Below are 14,260 nucleotides of genomic sequence, written 5' to 3' on the forward strand. Positions count from 1 at the left end.
CTAGCTCTCTTTCCCCCTTCCCCTCCCCATGGTCCCCTGTTAGGTTTCTCCTGTTAGACCTATGAGTGACAACATGTGGTATCTGTCCTTCTCCACCTGACTTACTTTGCTTAGCATGACACCCTCGAGGTCCGTCCACATTGCCGAGAACGGCCAGATTTCCTTCTTTCTCATTCCATGTAGTATTAAAAGGAGAAAGAATTAAAATTGACCAGCCAGGGAGCCGAAAAATAAATGGCATTACTGGCGTATTTTCTTCAGGGAGCGCGCTTACCTTCCCGGGCAGGGCTGTGCAGGTGTGTACGGTCAGATGTAGATGCACACAAGATGCACTCACATGCCTAATCTGTGTTACGTGGTCACGTGTTACTACATGTTAGCGTCTCATTCATCTCGCATCATGTCGCGAGACATGCTGTTACCAATGATGCAAGAAGGGTGGACCTTGAAATCTAGCTTCCTTTCCCCGGAAACAGCTCTTGAAGAGCCTGTGGGCGTGCGGGCCGTGCTCTTCTTCCTCACTTACTGGTGCTCCCCATTGCGTGGAGTGAGTCTGGGAGCAAACGACAGGCGGGCATTGGAAATAGCATTTTTAGCTCCAGAATTGGAGATTCTTCTTTAGACAGAGGTAGTGGTTTTCTCCCCTGCTCATTGGCTCATTGTCATTTTTCAGTCCTCATGAGCGTACCCTTATTTTAGAAACCCGGGACAGCTCATTACAGACATCTAATTGGCAATTTGTCAACCTGTAATTTTTTTAAGTGTTGTTGAAGAATTAGTAAATGAACTTAGATTTCTGGCTATATAAGGACATTTTACTCACCCAAATCTTGCAGGTCCTCTTAGGAGGCTACACAATGAAATGAGACGAAATGGCTGGTTCCCTACAAGAAGGGGCGGTATCTGACCTCTGCCCTCATTTGCTGGGCAGTGTAGTGAAGCTTTTTTATTCCAGCCCCTCTTCTATATACTGTTGACACTTTTCACCTTGACACCTGGTGTGTGCAGATCAAGAAAGTCTTGTCAGATGTTGGCAGCTTCCGAGGGTGGTGAGTAGGAATTGCCCGCTGCCATCCGGGTGCATGGGTGCGCCCCTGGTGAGGAGGTGACAGCGGGACTGCCGCTTCCAGAACTGCCTGCCTGATGTCATGGATCAAGAGAAATGGGTCTAGGGGGCCACGGCGGTTCAGTCAGTTAAGTGTCTTGGTTTCAGCCTGGGTCATGATCTTGCAGTTTGTGGGACGGAGCCCTGTGCTGGGCTCCTTGGGATTCTCTCTCCCTCCCTCTGCTCCTGCCTTGCCCTGTGCACATGCTCTTCTCTCTCTAAATAAGCATTTCTAACAAAGAGAGGAATGGGTTTAGAAACCTCAATTGTGGTTTTCTTTTCATTTGTAAAAATAGTTCGGAGATTTGTCAAATAAATGTGTTACAGATACACATTTGAGTCATAAGCCAACAGTTGAATTTCACACTGACTGCTTTTTATAGCCACATGCACTGTAGTTGGAATGCATTAGGTAGGTGTGGTGAAGCAGTGTCATTTTGCAAGCGTGAAGTTAGACATTTCATCCATGTACATTTAGACTAGAGCTTAATATATTGAGATATTAATGCATTCCACTCTGTTTATAGCTAAATGAGAGGGGTCTTTTTGCTCATTATAAATAGGCTCTTCAGGTTTACCCAGCCATAGTGAAGATTGAGTTTGCGCATGCGTCTTCAGGGTTTTTAATTTGTTTTCTTTTGGCCAGGGATGCTCTATTAAACAAATATTCATGTAAATCAGACTCATGAACTAAAGCCTTCATAGGTGAACGTGAGACATAAGATGTGTTTAATTTTGAGAACTCTCGTCAGTCGCATCCTGACAGTGGACACAAGCCAGACAAGTATAGGGTTTTTGTCACCCTAGCAATGTACAAGGGAAACAGTCCTAAGATGACTCTGAAACACAGCTATTGAAATCTGTATTTCCATATAAAAACCACAGAGCATGGCCCTGGCTTAGAGTCCTAGGAGTGTCTTTACTCACTCCCTAGTGTTCATTGCTGTAGAAACACAAACACATTGCTTTCTTAGTCATGATGCACACCCAGCAGCCCTCTGCCAGGGGTGGGCCATCCAGGCATCTCTCGAGATCACACAGAGTGACTTCCTTCCCTGACCCTCGGCCCCACCGTCTGTGGGCTCAGGTCCCCCGGAGGGCCCCCAGGCTTTCCTGATCATCTGTTCACACAAAGTCTTTTACCAAGTTATGTAAGTAGGTTTTCGAGGCTCATGTAGATTAGATGCGATGCTAGTTGGTGGCGTAAAGAGGAGATTGCTTGTTTAGGTCTGTGGTTCTTTGAAACGTCTCAGCTGCCCATGGAGCTCTGGGGGCAGTGTAGGGGCTGCCCTTACTGCTTATTTATTTTGAGAGAGAGAACATGCGTAGATGAGTAGGGGAGGGGCAAAGAGAGAAAGGGGGAGAGAGAATCACAAGCAGGCTCCAAGCTGTCAGCTGGTACCAACCACGGGGCTTGATCCCACCGCGAGATCATGACCTGAGCTGGAACCAAGAGTTGGATACTTAACCAGCTCAGCCACCCAGGTGCCCCCAGATTAGGTTTCTTTAAAAAAATTTTTTTTCATTTTATTTATTTTAGAGAGGGAGCACATGAGTCAGGGGGAGGGGCAGAGGAAGGGAGAGAAAGAATACCAAGCATGCCCCACACTCAGTGCAGAGCCTGATGCGGGGCTCAGTCCCACAACCTGAGCCAAAATCAAGAGTCAGACACTCAACCGAGTGAGCCACTCAGGCGTTCCTTAAACTGAAATGACTAACAGGGTCTTGTGTGTTAGGCAGGCCCAGCCCTCTTGGGTTGTCATACCACGGTTAGAGACCACTTCGACCAGAGTGAGTTTACAAGTCGAAGAGAGCTAATGTAAATGGTCCTTTGAAGAAATTCACCCCTTATGGCTTAAGATGATGAGATCTATCAACTGAGGAGTGGATCTCTGTGGACAGCACTTAGGAAGAGGACTACCTTATACTTACAGCCATTCTGTAGGTCATCAGAGGGTCCCCTCACGGCCCAGCGAGTACTGCTTGTGCATAAAATGAGAGCCCCAGAATCGGTGGTCTTGTATTAAAGTCAAAGACCCTCATGTTCTGGAGAACGCTGTGGAGGTGTCTTATCTCTCCCATTAATATGCAGGCGGGTGTTCAGTACCTACTTCTTGACTGAATAATTGATTGAATTTGGGATTAAAATTCTCTAATCTCTGAGGACCTGATTTTTCAAACTGGTGGTTTTCTATAATCTATTTTATCATTAGACCTCAAGAACCAATTTGTTTATTATTGGTAAGTTATTCTTGTTTGTGTAAATGATTTTTTAGCTGTTTTTTGGGGTTTTGTTTTGGTAAGTTATTTTTGTCTGCGTAAATTATTTCTTAGCTGTTTTGTGAAAGATTGTTGCCTGGTATTCAAAGTTTGCCTGTATCAGAATCCCCTGGAGGGCGTGTTACAGCAGCCTGCTGCCCCCTGGCCCCTGGAATTAGAGTTAGTAGGCCTTGAGTGGGACCCGGGAATCGGCAGTTTTAACGAACTCCGGACGATGCGCAGGCTGGGAGCAACTGCCGTCAGCGTGTCGCTGTGTCCCTGCCCCTGTAGTGGCTCTGAGTAGATCTCGTGAGTCTCAGGCGCACTGTGTTAAACTCCTATGTGTAAGCACATGAGGCACAAGGTAAAATCTTTCCACTGTCCATCCCCTTGCACTGTGATGGGGCTTGGCCTCTTAGCTGGGTGTGTAAATGTTTTACATGCACTGTAAGAAGGACCAGAAGCTGTATTTTAAAATATGGCTATATCTGAGTGGTAGGGTTATAGATGATTTTTATTTTCTTATGCTTTTTTGCTTTTTTCCTAAGTTTTTTTTTTTTTTTTTTTTTTTTTTACAACACATGACTTCTAGAGTCAAAAAAAAATGTTTTTCAACTACTTTAGTATATTGGAAATAACTGTGATAATGGGAAAGTCATCCCTTACCCGAAGTCAGGGCTTGGCAAACTTTCTCTATAAAGAGTTAGATGTAAATGTTGTAGACGTTGGGGGCAGTGTGGTCTGTGTTGCAGCTGCCCAGCTCTGCATTCAGATTGCCCAGGGAGCCACAGACAGCACAGGAGTGAATGAGTGTGGTGCTATTTCGATAAAACTTTATTTAGGGACATTGAAGTTAGTATTTCATGTAATTTTCTCATGTTGAAAAATATTCTTTTTTCAATCATTTGAGCCCGTGAGAACCATCCTTAGTTTATGGGCCTACAGAAGCAGCATGAGCTGGATTCGCCTCATGGGCTGCAGTTCGCTGTCCCTGCAAGACGATTATTTACCTGAAAAGCATGTTTCTGAGAGGTCACAGCTGACCCTTGTGAGCGTCTTGGAGTAATATCTCCATCTTACTAACTAATGCCGTAGATTGGATGGGGTTTTGTTTTGTTTTTTTCTATTTTGCCAGTTATCTTCAGTATTTTCTTTTTTTCAAAACAAAAATGATTTTCTCTCCAAAATAGTGATAAATGTTTTTTGATGGAGGAAACACTTCAGCTGTTTCAGAAATGCAGGTGACTTTTGCTGGGTTGTTTCACTTTTGATGGTGGGAGATACACAACCGAGCATATTAAGTAATACTGTGAGATTCATAAATAATACTGTGAGAAACTGTGAGAAATGCAAGGAGAGAAGGAGAGCTTCCTTTTTGAGTCATTTAATTCTGACAGCATTTGGTTACCGGGTTTTAGACCCCAGCTGTTCTGGCTTTTCAGGCGTGGCCCTACAGAAATGCCCGGCCGCTGCCCGGGCAGGGACCTGGCTCGTCCTGGAGTCCAGCTCTGTCTGCAGGCACCGTGAGACCTCCATCCTTCCTACGGACTCAACGTGGTCATTTGTTGTGATTGAAGTAAATGAGTAACGGTTGTCTCTCTTTTTTTTTAATTTTAGTTTAATAACTTAAATGTATATGTATATGGAAATGAAACACTAAAAATGATAGGAATTTCTACTCACTAGTTAGAGGGACCTGCTTTGGAAAGCCCGGGGCCCCCAGATGCCCTGCACCCAAGCCTGCGGTTGTGTAGTGCACCCTCTGGGGCACCGTGCCTGGTGACGTGGGCTTTCTGCACGTAGAACCCAGGAAAATGTGGTTTTTACGTTTACAGCTGTCTCTGCAAGAAGCATGTTATAACTTGGTGGTGCAAATAATAATGATAAGTGGACTTTTTAATTTTACCTAGGAGGAACACCTAATTTGAAATTACTGTGGCTGAACCAAGACCCAGGGTTACAAGCCCACCGCTTGGACGCGCTCCTCGGCTGCTTCGACCTTTTCTCCTCAAGAGAAGAGCTGCAGGCAGTCGAGAACCCCTTTAAGGCTTTGTGCTGCCTCTTGATCTACCTCTTCGTACAGGTAACCTCAGCTCCTCGTTCTAGGTGTTGTAGTGGCTCCTCACGCCTGCCCTGGCCTTTTGTGAGAGCAGGGGTCTGGGGGACGGCCACCGGCTCTTTCCCGGGTCACCCTCCCAGCGTCTAGCCCGCGATCACGAGTCCCCCGCAGTTCTCTAACTGAAACACGAGTCCCCTGTCGGCACCCAGGGCAGAGGCCTGTCTGCTGTCGGGCCTGGAGCCTTGCAGTCCTTACAAGCTCAGTAGAGGCTTGGGAAACCTTGCAGGTGAGGGAACCTGCTTTCACTTTGCTTATGCTTTCCAAGTGCTTTGACTCATGTGCTACCGCCCCTATTGCTGTCACGGTCTGGGAGGCGACTCCTGTCCTGGGGTCCAGTGTTACGGTGAGAAGGCCCAGGGCTCCTGGCAGATCGCTTCCACTGTCCAAGGCCGACTCACTCATTCCTCTCCAGATGTTGACTGAGCACTTCCCTTCACCTTGCAGCCTGGGGCAAGGTACGGTTCCCCCCTGGGGTGACGGGGACATTACATCGTGGAAAACAGGAAGCGTGTTTTGCCGAAGGGCCGGTAAAATGTGCCCCAGGATCATTGTCGTCACAGTGCGTGTCCTGCGTGCCGACCAAACCAGGGGTAGGAGGCCTCGGGCGAGGCACAGGGCTGGGTCTCGACTGGTGCCCCTCAACGAGTTGCACAGCTTCTTCTTTAGGTTTACACTTGACGTGTGAGAATTATAAGTGCCCATGAAGGTATTTGCCTTAAAAAAATTTGTTTTAATGTTTAATTCTTTTTGAGACACAGGGACAGAGCATGAGCAGGGGAGAGGCAGAGAGAGAGGGAGACACAGAATCCTAAGCAGGCTCCAGGCTCTGAACTGTCAGCACAGAGCCCGACGTTGGGCTCAAACCCACAAACCATGGGATCGTGACCTGAGTGGAAGTCAGACACTCAACCGACTGAGCCCCCCAGGCGCCCCGGTGTTTGCCTTTTTAATAGTTGCCTGTGTGCAGGGTAAGGTTTAGACACCTCAGTGAAGGAAGGACCGGATCACTCCCTCTCCCACTTCCCTTTCTTGGCTGTATTATTTTTAAATGATTTTTGTCTCACTTTTGTCACAGAGCAAGAAAAAAGACTTTTGCAATCACTTCTCTATTTCTTTAGCCATTGAGACCTCCCGTACTCTTGACCCCTTCGGGCCATCATGTCTTCTACTCTGGTCTCTGTATGTGATAGACCTTGGGTCTCTTTCTTTGCCATAACCATCAGATTTTCACTTGGCTAAAGTAGAAAGGGACGTGACTGTTTCTCAAACCTGAATTTACCTTATGAGTTATTGATTTTCATTAATGCACTTATTCTTATTGTGAGAATGTATTTCAAGGAAACATTATACTGATTTTTCTTTTTTTTTTCTCAGTTTTTCTTTGGTCTCTGCCAGGCTATAGCTAGTCTACATTTTGCATTTTGTGACAATGTGTTAGGGTTAGAAAACTCCTAGAGAGTTTATTGCTTCATTACTGGTTTTGCATATACCAGTGTAAACTTTAGTTTTTGCATTACTGGTTTTTTTAATTTTTTTTTACTGTTTTTATTTATTTTAGAGAGAGAGAAGGACAGCATGAGCAGGGGAGGGTCAGAGAGAGAGGGAGACACAGAATCTGAAGACAGGTTCTAGGCTCTGAGCTGTCAGCACAGAGCCTGACGCAGGGCTTGAACCCACGAACTGTGAGATCATGACCTCACATGTTCGAAGTCGGATGCTTAACCAACTGAGCCACCCAGGCACCCCCATTACTGTTTTTTTGAAGCTTTTGTTTTTAATATTTGTTTATTTGAGAGAAAGAGTGTGGAGCTGGGGAGGAGCAAAGAGAGAGGAAGAGAGGGAATCCCACGCAGGCTCCGCTTTGTCAGTGCAGAACCCAGCATGGGACTTGATCTCACAACCTGTGAGATCATGACCTGAACCAAAATCAAGAGTTGGACCCTCAGCCGACTGAGCCACCCCGGTGCCCCGCATGACTGTTTGGAGTAGAACATTTCATTATTCATGCCAGACACAGAAATATAAATGAATAGAGGATGGATTGTTAAGTGTAAAACTGCTTTTACTTTGATATTATTTATCACATAAGCATGCATCATCAGCTCATATTTGCGGCTGCAAGGGGGCCGTCGTGGGGACTGGGAAAGGTGGGTCACCAGGAGCTGCGGCTTCTCATCAGGAAACATTCGTGTGTTTTCTTAATGCCTGTGTGCATGTGGACGGTAACTTGGGGGGTGCAGTTTGGACTACTTTTTCAGTACGAGAGTCGGGCTGTTGGACCCAGTGGCGGTCACTCATCACAGCTTGTCACTTGTGCAGGTGACTGTCAGTTATGAAAATCCATTACCAGCGGAAAAAAGTCCAGACCACACAGCAGGTCGAGTGTAGGTTTACATCTCATATATTCATCTGAACCTGAAGCAAAATAAGCATCTGGAAGAGAATTCCTACCTTTATCTTCTTTTTGGTAATACTAGTAATTACCTTTAAATAAAAATACTTCCAGTGGGAGTCAGCACGAGGCAGACATGTTGGTTTGATATAAGGGCACATTTAAATAGACTTTAAAACTGAAAAACAATGAATCAACACATCAGTGGCATCTCTGAGATGAATACTAAAATGTATTCACAGGTTCATTATTCTGTTATGTTTCATAAGGGTAAAAAGGTAAATTTATAACAATTTTGTATTTTTATATGGTTAAGCCTAAGTTAAATGTTTTGATGTACAGTGGGTGGTATAGAACCTATGGAGAAACTGACTTGTCTCATAACCTCCAATTTAGCAGCAACACTTTCTGTTAAAAGTTTATCTGAGAAAATTCTCTGGAAGGGTAAGTTTATGTCAGAGCAAGTGTACATATATTTTATCACTTATGGTACAGCAAATGCTTTATAATAATAATGTCTGTTATGTGAAATTCTAAAAACCGTGGTGTTAACTAAGAATCTGGCCCCCTCTGCTGTGGTGTGAGATTGGTTAGCTGCAGAGATGGTGGCCGGGCGTGCGGCTGGCTAAGTGTGAAAACCATGACATATGAGATGGTTGTGCTTTTCTCATAAATGACATCTTACTCAAAAGTTGCTAATGGTGACAAGTAGAATTACATGTTAACAAACCCAGTCTAAACAGAGAGAGGTAGTTTAGGTTTATGGAGTAAAAAGAAACAACGTGTTCTTTGCTTGGTCTGGCTTCTGTGGATTGGAGTCTTTTTTGTTGGTCATGAGTACTACACATCTGTAGATTTTTGGGCTTTTCCTGAAATAATTGTAGCTGTCATTTATACAAAGGCAACAACTTCTTCCGAATAGAAATGGACCAGGGCAGGGTGGTGACGGGGTTGCTGCCTTGCATGGGGCAGAGGTGACGGATGCCAGAAATATTTGCTTCTCCAGGAGAGGCCAGGAGAGCCTGGCCGGGGGGAGCAGCAGTCCCCAGGGAACAGTCTTTCTGTTTATGATGGGGTCATTTTTATTGGGAGTAAACATATTCGCCATTTTTATCGTTGAGGGAGAATCAGAATTCTTATCCACGGGTTCGTGGTGGTTTTCCTGATTTTTTTCCCTCCAGGTGTGTACTTGCCACAGAATGCGTTCCCTTCCAAGAAAGAAGGGCTTGTATCCCTACGATGGCAGTGGGAATGCTGAGCAAGGCCCACTGTGGCGCTTCCGTCTGGCTGGCAGCTTTGATGGCTGAGCTGGAAAAGTCCCTGCCCTGGAGCCCCGAGAGGAGATGGCGTCTGGGAGCAGCCTGCTGCTCTCGATCCCGTCTCGCAGCGGAGACCCAGGACTGCCCCGTCCACTTCTTTCTCCAAAGCCCTGCCTCCTCGTTTTCACTCGCACTTTGGTTCGCCCCAATTCCACGGAAGACCGGAGGGGCTCCGAAGTGGGAGTTGTGGTTTCATTAGGCCGGAAGCTGAGTACACAGGTTTTACCGGGGCTGGCAGTGGTGCACGTTTATCCCAGCCTTGATCACCCCAGCTCATGCTACGAACCCCTAAACTGCCAGCCCTGGGAATTGGTGTTGCTCTGAGTCCAGCTTGCTTGTGCCTCATCCTCCTCCCAGTTATCCTAGAGATTTCTGCCTCGCTAGAGAGTGACCAGGCCTGGTCCAGCTGGGCCCTGGGCGTCATGAGGGCTTTACACCGGGGCTGTGGGCTCCTGCTCACCTCTGCCTCTTCTGTTGCCCTGTGCAAGCGCCTGCATTTAGTCTTTGAGCCCATGTGCAGAGCCTCAGATTTTCCCCAGAGCTAATGCTGGTTCTCTTCCTCTGCCCCTTTCAGGTGGACACCCTTTGCCTGGAGGATCTGCATGCCTTTATTGCTCAGGCCCTGTGCCTCCAAGGAAAATCCACCGTGCAGCTTGTGGACTTACAGGTACTGGCGCGATTCACTGTCACGGTTCTGAAGACACCCTGTCCGACCGAAGGGTCAGTGCTCTCGTCACCCTTTGTTCTGTTTAGTTTTGGTTGGTGTTTCACAGAAAAGGTAAAAAGACATATTTAGCCAAGATGTTTCCATGGTGCAGTGGTGTAGTTCATCTCTGCAACTACGGAGCCACGAGTCCTGCTGGGCTAGTGAAGTTCAAGCAGATCTCTGTACAGATGGCGTCCTGCATTTCTTGGAAATGGCCATCCAGACCTCTGTCACAGCTGGGTCATGTGCTCACAAGTGCTGCCTCTTTCCAGTGCCGAGAGATGCATAGCTCTTCATCCTGACTCAGTATTGTAGTAATAAGATGCCTTGTAAGCCTCACTAAGGTTAGGGAAACAGGATGCCTTTTTCTGGTGTTAGTGACTTTGGCTCATACACACCTTGTCTCCCAGAGTTGGTGTCTGCTCTCTGAGGCTGGGCCGTGTCCCCCCTGCCTTGTGTCCTCTCCCAGTCCCTTGCTTATGGAGTGTTTAGTAAACAGTGTTGGTCAATGGAGGATATTCAGACTCATGACATTCATGGTGTTTACTCCTTTAATTTCACCAACTAGCCCATTCGCAGCTAACCCCAGCCCCTCTCCTTGGCAGTCACACCCTCTTAAGTCTGATGGTTATTTCTTAGAAGAAGCCCCACAGTCATGCCAGCTGTTTGTGGAAACAAGACTTTGCTTTGTGAATGTCATTGGATAATGATAAGAGTTTTAGCCATAGTTTCTAGTTAATTGAATTAGTTTTCACTTGTCTTTCTAGCGGAAAAACCTAATCAATCTCATTTCTAAACAATTTCTAATCTAATCTCAGAACTCCTGGTGCTAGGTTGGCTTCATAAACTAGTGCCCAATTAAATGAATGGGTCTAGGTTGTTTGTATCAGCACTTTTACATCATATTCAAGAAAGTTCATTTTAAAAGTAGACTTTTTTTCCTCTTTTGGCAAGACTCCATTTTAAATCCTGGATTTTGGGTTTTTAGTAGGTTAGTACTGATTCTTTTTTTATTGAGGTATCATTGACATTATAGAAGATTCAGGTGCACAACATGATGATTCAGTATATGTGTCTGTTGTGAAATGATCGCCACAGTAAGACTGGTTAGTATCTGTCACCACATAGAGTTACAGAATGTTCTTCTAGTGATGAGAACTTGGGCAGTTTCCTCTCTCAGCGGCTCTCAGGTCTGTGGCACGGCAGAATTAACTATGCACACCCTGTGGCTTATTTATGTTCTCACTGGAAGTCTCTACCCTTTGACCCCCTCCACCTATTTTGGTTACCCCCCTGCCCCTGGTGACCACTAGCCTGTGACTAGGAGCTTTTTTTAAATTTCAAGATCACACAGTTGAGTGAAATCATATGGTATTTGTCTTTCTCGGACTTACTGCACTTGGCATAGTGCCCTTAGGGTCCATCCATGTTACCACAATTGGCAAGGTTTCATTTCATTTCTTTCTCTCTCTCTTTTTTTATGCCTGAATAATAACAGTATTGCATTGTGTATATACACCACATCTTTTTTTTTCAATCTGTTCATCAGTTGATAGACATTTCTGTTGTTTCCGTATCTCAGCTATTGAGAGTAATGCCTCAGTGAATGTGGGGTGCACATGGCTCTTCAAGATGGTGAGTTAACTGCCTTCAGAAGTTGGACTGCTGGGTTCTATGGGAGCTCTGTTTTTAACTTTTTGAGGAACCTCTATACCGTTTTTGACAGTGGCTGCACCAGTTAGTGTTCCCACCGACAGTGCAAGAAGACTCCCCTTTCTCAGTATACTCGCCAACACTTATCTTTTGTATTTTTGATGGTGGCACTTCTAAACCAGGAGGACAAATTAATTGACCATACAGGCATGCATGGGTTTACTTTTGAGCTTTCTATTCTGTTCCATTGATTTTTGTGTCTGTTTTTATGCTAGTACCATACTGTTCTGTCTTACTATAGCTTTGTAATATAGTTGGAAATCAGGGAGCATGATGTCTGCAGTTTTGTTCTTTCTCAAGATTGCTTTGGCTCTTTGAGTCTTTTGTGGCTCCATACACATTTTAGTGTTGGTTGTTCTATTCCTGTGAAAAATACCACTGGAATTTTTATAGAGGTTGCACTGAATCTGTAGATTGCTTTGGATAATATGGACATTTTAACAATATTTGTTTTCCAATCCATGAGCATGGATTGTCTTTCCATTTATGTTGTCTTCAGTTTCTTTCATCACTGTGTTACAGTTCTCAGAGTGCAGGTCTTTCACCTTCCTGGTTAAATTTATACCTAAGTATTTTATTCTTTTTGGTGCAGTTATAAATGGGATTGTTTTCTTAGTGTCTCCTGCTGCTGTTTCGTTTTTAGTGTATAGAAATGCATCAGATTTTGTGTATCAATGTTGTATCCTGCAACTTTATTGAATTCATGTATTAGCTCCAACCATTTTTTGGTAGTCTTAAGGATTTTCTGTATGTAATATCACGTCATCTGAAAATAGTGACAGTTTTACCTCTTCCTTTTAGTTGGCTGTTTTTTATTGCTTTTCCCAGCCTGATTGCTCAGGCTGGGACTTCCAGCACTATGTTGAATAAAAGTGGCGAGAGTACACATCTTTTTCTTGTTCCTGATCTTAGAGGAAAAGCTCTCAGCTTTTCACCAATGAGGATGACGTTAGCTCTTCATGTTGAGTATGAACAACTGATCACTGTTCCCCCTTTTGGCAAAACACACTTTTTAAAAGTGGATTTTCAGTTATTAGTAAGGTAGTATAGTTCTTAATGCCAGATCGTTGCCTTCCTCCCAGACTGCTGTCTTCCTACCACCGGCCTGTCTGTTCCGTGACCCTCACTAGTGAAATTAAACAGGCAGGCGGGCAGAGAGAGGGCTTGGAGGTCATGCTGTCTCCTGCCTTGTTCTGTGGATAGGGAAACTGAGGCAGGGTGGGCAGCAGAGCGAGCTAGAGTTCATGGTCATGCTGATGAGGGTATGTTCTGGGTTCTGTCAGTTACCAGCTACGTGACCTCTAACAAGCTCTTATGAACATGCAGCAGAATACAACCCCTCTCTTCTGTAAGTCGGAGGGGACACCTTCCTGCCGGCATCGTGGGGTGTTCTTTGACTTTGTCCACATCAAGTGTGTGATCCTATGCCTGCCTTTTCGTTGGCAGAGTCAAAGTGATATAGACTCTTGACACCCAACCAGGGGTCTTTTCCAAAAGAAAGGCGCTATTACTGGGAGGGAGGGATCTGAGGGAATGTCAGAGTGACTACAGCAGGAGCTCGCCTTGCTGGGCCCTCTCTCTCGCTGGCTCAGTGCTTACTCTGCACTCGTCAGTCATGGCCTCCAGTCAGACCAGGTTCCTTCTCTGTTGTTGGAGTTTCTCCATCAAAAATGGGGTCTGTGCCAGCTGTCATTGACATTGGTTCCCTGTTAGGACTGTAACTGGGCAGTGTGTTTTCTCCTCACGTGAAGGGCCACTCCTGGGGACCACCAGAGCCCCTGTGGAAAGTGTCCCAAGGAGGATGGAAGTTATTAACCAGCAGCGAGACTGAAAACAGATGTGGTATCAGTGGCTTACCTTCTCATTCGCCCAGGGTCACTCCCTCTTGGCTGTCCTGGTTGATTGGGTTGGTTGTGCAGATGCTGTGAGGGTAGACAGGACAAGGTCCGCCGCCCCCAGGGCCTCACTCCACTCCCACTGCCGAAGAGTGCCTTGTCTGGGTGATTCCTGACCCCTGTCCTCACCATCAGCAGTGGAGCCACATGGCTGCAGGGCTAGCATCCCTGCTGGCTGGTACTCGTGGGCAGTTTAAGAAGTGCCCTGTTAAGTTTGCACCCACCAACATTTTTCTTGTCTCAACAAGCTTGACTCTACCTTTATTTATTTATTTATTTTTAAAAAATAGTTTATTGTCAAATTGGTTTCCCTATAACACCCAGTGCTCTTCCCCACAAGTGCCCTCCTCCATTACCGCTACCTCTTCCCCCCACCCCTTCAACCCTTGGTTCATTTTCAGTAATCAATGGTCTCTCAGGTTTTGCGTCCCTCTCTCTCCCCAACTCTCTTTCCCCCTTCCCCTCCCCCTGGTCCTCCATTAGGTTTCTCCTGTTCTCCTGTTAGACCTATGAGTGCAAACATATGGTATCTGTCCTTCTCCGCCTGACTTATTTCACTTAGCATGACACCCTCAGGGTCCATCCACCTTGCTACAAATGGCCATATTTCATTTTTTCTCATTGCCATGTAGTATTCCACTATATATATACACCATTCATCAGGTGATGGACATTTAGGCTCTTTCCATGTTTTGGCTATTGTTGACAGTGCTGCTATGAACATGGGGGTATATGTGCCCCTGTGCATCAGC

The 14,260-nt window shown here is 45.7% G+C and overlaps 1 protein-coding gene across 13 annotated transcripts in view; it reads left to right on the forward strand.

The window, feature by feature from the left end:
- Positions 1–14,260, forward strand: part of FAM120B (family with sequence similarity 120B) — a 92,339-nt gene that overhangs the window by 31,809 nt on the left and 46,270 nt on the right. For all 13 annotated transcript variants that reach the window (XM_029944754.1, XM_029944741.1, XM_029944743.1 and 10 more), the window contains 2 exons: positions 5,275–5,447; positions 9,769–9,861. In XM_029944754.1, coding sequence (XP_029800614.1) covers positions 5,275–5,447; positions 9,769–9,861 — 266 coding nt within the window. The remainder of the gene's footprint in view (positions 1–5,274; positions 5,448–9,768; positions 9,862–14,260) is intronic.

Source organism: Suricata suricatta, chromosome 7, assembly GCF_006229205.1.
Source record: "Suricata suricatta isolate VVHF042 chromosome 7, meerkat_22Aug2017_6uvM2_HiC, whole genome shotgun sequence".
In the NCBI taxonomy this organism is placed as follows: Eukaryota; Metazoa; Chordata; class Mammalia; order Carnivora; family Herpestidae; genus Suricata; species Suricata suricatta.